The 3,269-nt window shown below is 41.0% G+C and overlaps 1 protein-coding gene across 1 annotated transcript in view; it reads left to right on the top strand. All coding sequences in view use genetic code 11, as the record gives it.

Annotated features, from left to right (window-relative positions):
• Positions 1-1,163, top strand: part of EGR_10303 (hypothetical protein) — a gene marked incomplete at both ends in the record, with an annotated part of 5,994 nt that extends 4,831 nt beyond the window's left edge. Inside the window, one exon of the mRNA XM_024499552.1 lies at positions 1,096-1,163. Coding sequence (XP_024346034.1) covers positions 1,096-1,163 — 68 coding nt within the window. The remainder of the gene's footprint in view (positions 1-1,095) is intronic.
• Positions 1,164-3,269: the final 2,106 nt, after the last annotated feature.

Here is a 3,269-nt window from a genome sequence, read left to right as displayed (position 1 = left end):
AAAAATATGCCTTTTCTGCCTTTGGAATCTGCTGAGAAAATGAATGAGTAGAGTAGAGTTGACTTGGGGTCACTTAACAATTTCTCCTGCTTACCAATAAGAGGGATCAGTATACACATTAGGAATCTTGCCAGCGAATACATGGTGATTAGCTGTGCATGTGCAGGTCCACAGCTTGCAAAGGCTCTGCTTACCAAGGGGTAGTGTGGTGTTTGGGCTAATGGAATGTGCCCATGTAAACCGATTAAGGAGGTTACTAGCAGAGATGCTAGTGGCGTTCATAATGAATGCCGAAGAGAAGGAAGGCGCTGTGTTTGTGATGGTGCACTCAAGCTTTGGCCTATTATGTGAAAAACGATGCGTTTTTACCATCTGACTGCAATCGACCTTTCATTTATTTAGAGGTACAATGTCAAAATGGTCAAAACGGTGCCTGTAATGGTTTGCATCAATCTGTGAAAATGGTGGAAGTATTAGTTAGATCTGCATCCGCGTGCAGGAATCGGCAGGTTAGATTTCACTCTACACACAAATTTTACTCAATAGCATCCAGTAGTATATGATTTTGCAAGTCCCTTTAAGCTGTGATTGATCTACGTCGGATGGGTCTGGACTCTACTCCATTTCGGCACACATACACTGCATTATCCACGACATTTTGCTACAATTTTTGAGACCCAAGCATCAGATACCGTGTATTGAGCAAATTTGCATTAATAAGATTTAACAGCACTCTATTTCAGTCGTTTGCTCCCGTTAAAATTATGCCAGTTCAGAGATTGGAGTAAATAAAAATCAGTGTTTAATTGTAGTATTTGAAAATGTGACTCACTGCAGATTATCATTCATAGCAATAGAGGAATGAGAAATGGGGAAGAGGCAGTCAGCAATGTCGTCAACGGTGGTACAACGGCGACCCTACATCCAGAACTTATAACTAACATGGGCAGACAGATCATTGTGATCAACATTAAAATTGGCTACAAAACAACTGTTTAAGTGTACACTTTTGAGTTAGATAAGGCAAATGATCATTCTGTTAAACGTGTCTTAAGGACTCGTGACCACATCTAAAATAAAAATTCCACAATTTAGCCCTTAAAGCATTGAAAATGCCACAATTTTATAAACAGGTGATATGTCCATGGAATGTTCTATACTAAATAAATGAATTTGACTGTTTTGGCATTTTTGAACTGTATTAAAGTGCGAGGAGAACAAAATCAAGCCAAAGCTCTGCTCTCCCTCTACTTTAATCGCATTCGGCCCTACTTTGGCGCGACGTGAACGGCTCTAACCAGGAATGTCAAGTAACTCATTTCGAATGATGATTACCAGACAAGATACAACTCCATGGTGCAATATGTTGCAAGTAAACACCGAATGGAGCTAACATTGCGAAGAATATAGAAAGAAAACGAAGGTCAGGAATCATTTGCGTTTCCTCAAGCTTTCTAGACGAAATTAACCTCGGATTTATATACGCTCTGCCAGGATGAACGCTTAGTTAAACACGCATTACTTACTTTAATCACCAATGTACCAACTCAGACTTGACATCACCGAGACCTGTCAATGCTATGAGTTTCTGCTGACTACTAATGAGCAGCTTTGATAATTCCAATGATGCTTGGATGTTATGTAAATTAAATGAAAGTAAGTATTTTCCTGTCAGGAGATAGATGTATCTTTTGAAAATGGGGATAATATTGTTTGCGCTTCCTTCTTCGGTATACGTGGGCACCCTACCACCCCAAGCACTAACTTGTGCATCTGTTAATCCATTTTTTACAATTCCAGTTATTTTCCTCTGCGCTGACTCATAGCAATTGCCTTTGTATTAGCTTACGGGATTCCGCATGCTTCTACGGACAAAGAACGGAATCAAAATGTAGAAGAGGCATATTTCTGTCTAACATGGTGCCAACCAGTAATGCCAAAATACACTCTAATATAAAGTGGTTTCAACTGAATTACTTTCACTCCTTGTGCCCTCTGGATTGACCTACCAAGATAGTAACACCGGACCCAAAAATATATGTACGAAATATTCCAAATTCGCACACATTATCTTGATTTGATTAGACATGGCAGTTAAGTATCTGAAATGAATAGAGATTTATAAGTTAGAAATTGGGCATTTATTGTTCTTGGCACTAAATTCTACTTTGCCGTGGTCGATGTAAATCACACGCTTTAGACAGTTATCATCAATTTACATCGACGCAGTAAATTCTCATTGTCCATATCCAATCATGATTTGACATTTCGTCGAATGAAATGTTGAATTATGGGGGCAATGTGGATCGAAGTAAGGGATGAAACGCTTTATCTATCAAGCCAAAGTCAGCTGTGTGGTGATTGTGAGCTACTGGAAGTTGGTGGGTCTGCTTACGGGAGAAGCCTCACGAAGTTGTGCAGACAGGCAGCAATTTAACTCACATCGGCTACATAGACGTTGAGGGGGACAGCCAACAAGTAAGTAGTAGTAGTAGTAGTGCAATTTGTTACTGCATAGTATCGTTTTGAGGACGCTTTGCAAGAAGCTGGGAAGGTCTTTTCAGTGTCCAAACTAGTCGTCTATCTACGCAAATAACACATTAGCATTTCATTTTTGTCGTAGACAGTCTAGGAGGAAAATTGCTCGAATGCACTAGATCAGCACCATAGTATCTGGTGCTTATGTCTTTCGAAAGGTACGAACAAACGTAGATTAGTGGGAAGTGCGAATAGGAATGAAGGAGTGCTGGATCACGTAGGTGCCGATTAGCTGCAGAGGAAGTTTCTCCCCATAACCCGATGCCCCCATTCGCCTGGATTTTGACTTGTGCTTAGGTGGATTCTAGTTGATTACCGAAGACAGGCCTTGATTTATATTTGCTTATTTATGCTGCCTTGATTACCCCTGTCCTGCATGTAAAAGAGCAGGCTTTGCAACCTTCTAGAATGTTAGACTTTGGAACGAATCTCTCCACTCTTCTACTTTATCGTCTGGAATTTCTCTCTCACTTCCCTTTCTAGCCCTCACAGCATCGTCAGCCATCAGGAGACTCGGTTAACCAGTAGATGAGCCACCAGGCCTGTTTGTGCATGTGATTCATTGCAGCCTCACCGATGAGGCGTTCCTTATCTGTGAGGGGCACATAACACGGGCTTCTGTGGTTACCGTAGTCTTTAGCTATGATCTCCACCCTGTCTTATTGGAAAATACAGACAATGGCGAAGGTTGTTTTCAGGTCAATGCTCACAGTAGGAACTGTTGAAATGGC

This window comes from Echinococcus granulosus (genome assembly GCF_000524195.1).
Source record: "Echinococcus granulosus chromosome Unknown EG_S00207, whole genome shotgun sequence".
Taxonomy (NCBI): Eukaryota; Metazoa; Platyhelminthes; class Cestoda; order Cyclophyllidea; family Taeniidae; genus Echinococcus; species Echinococcus granulosus.
The sequence above is the reverse complement of the archived record's forward strand: the minus strand, read 5'-3'. Positions and strand labels throughout refer to the sequence as shown.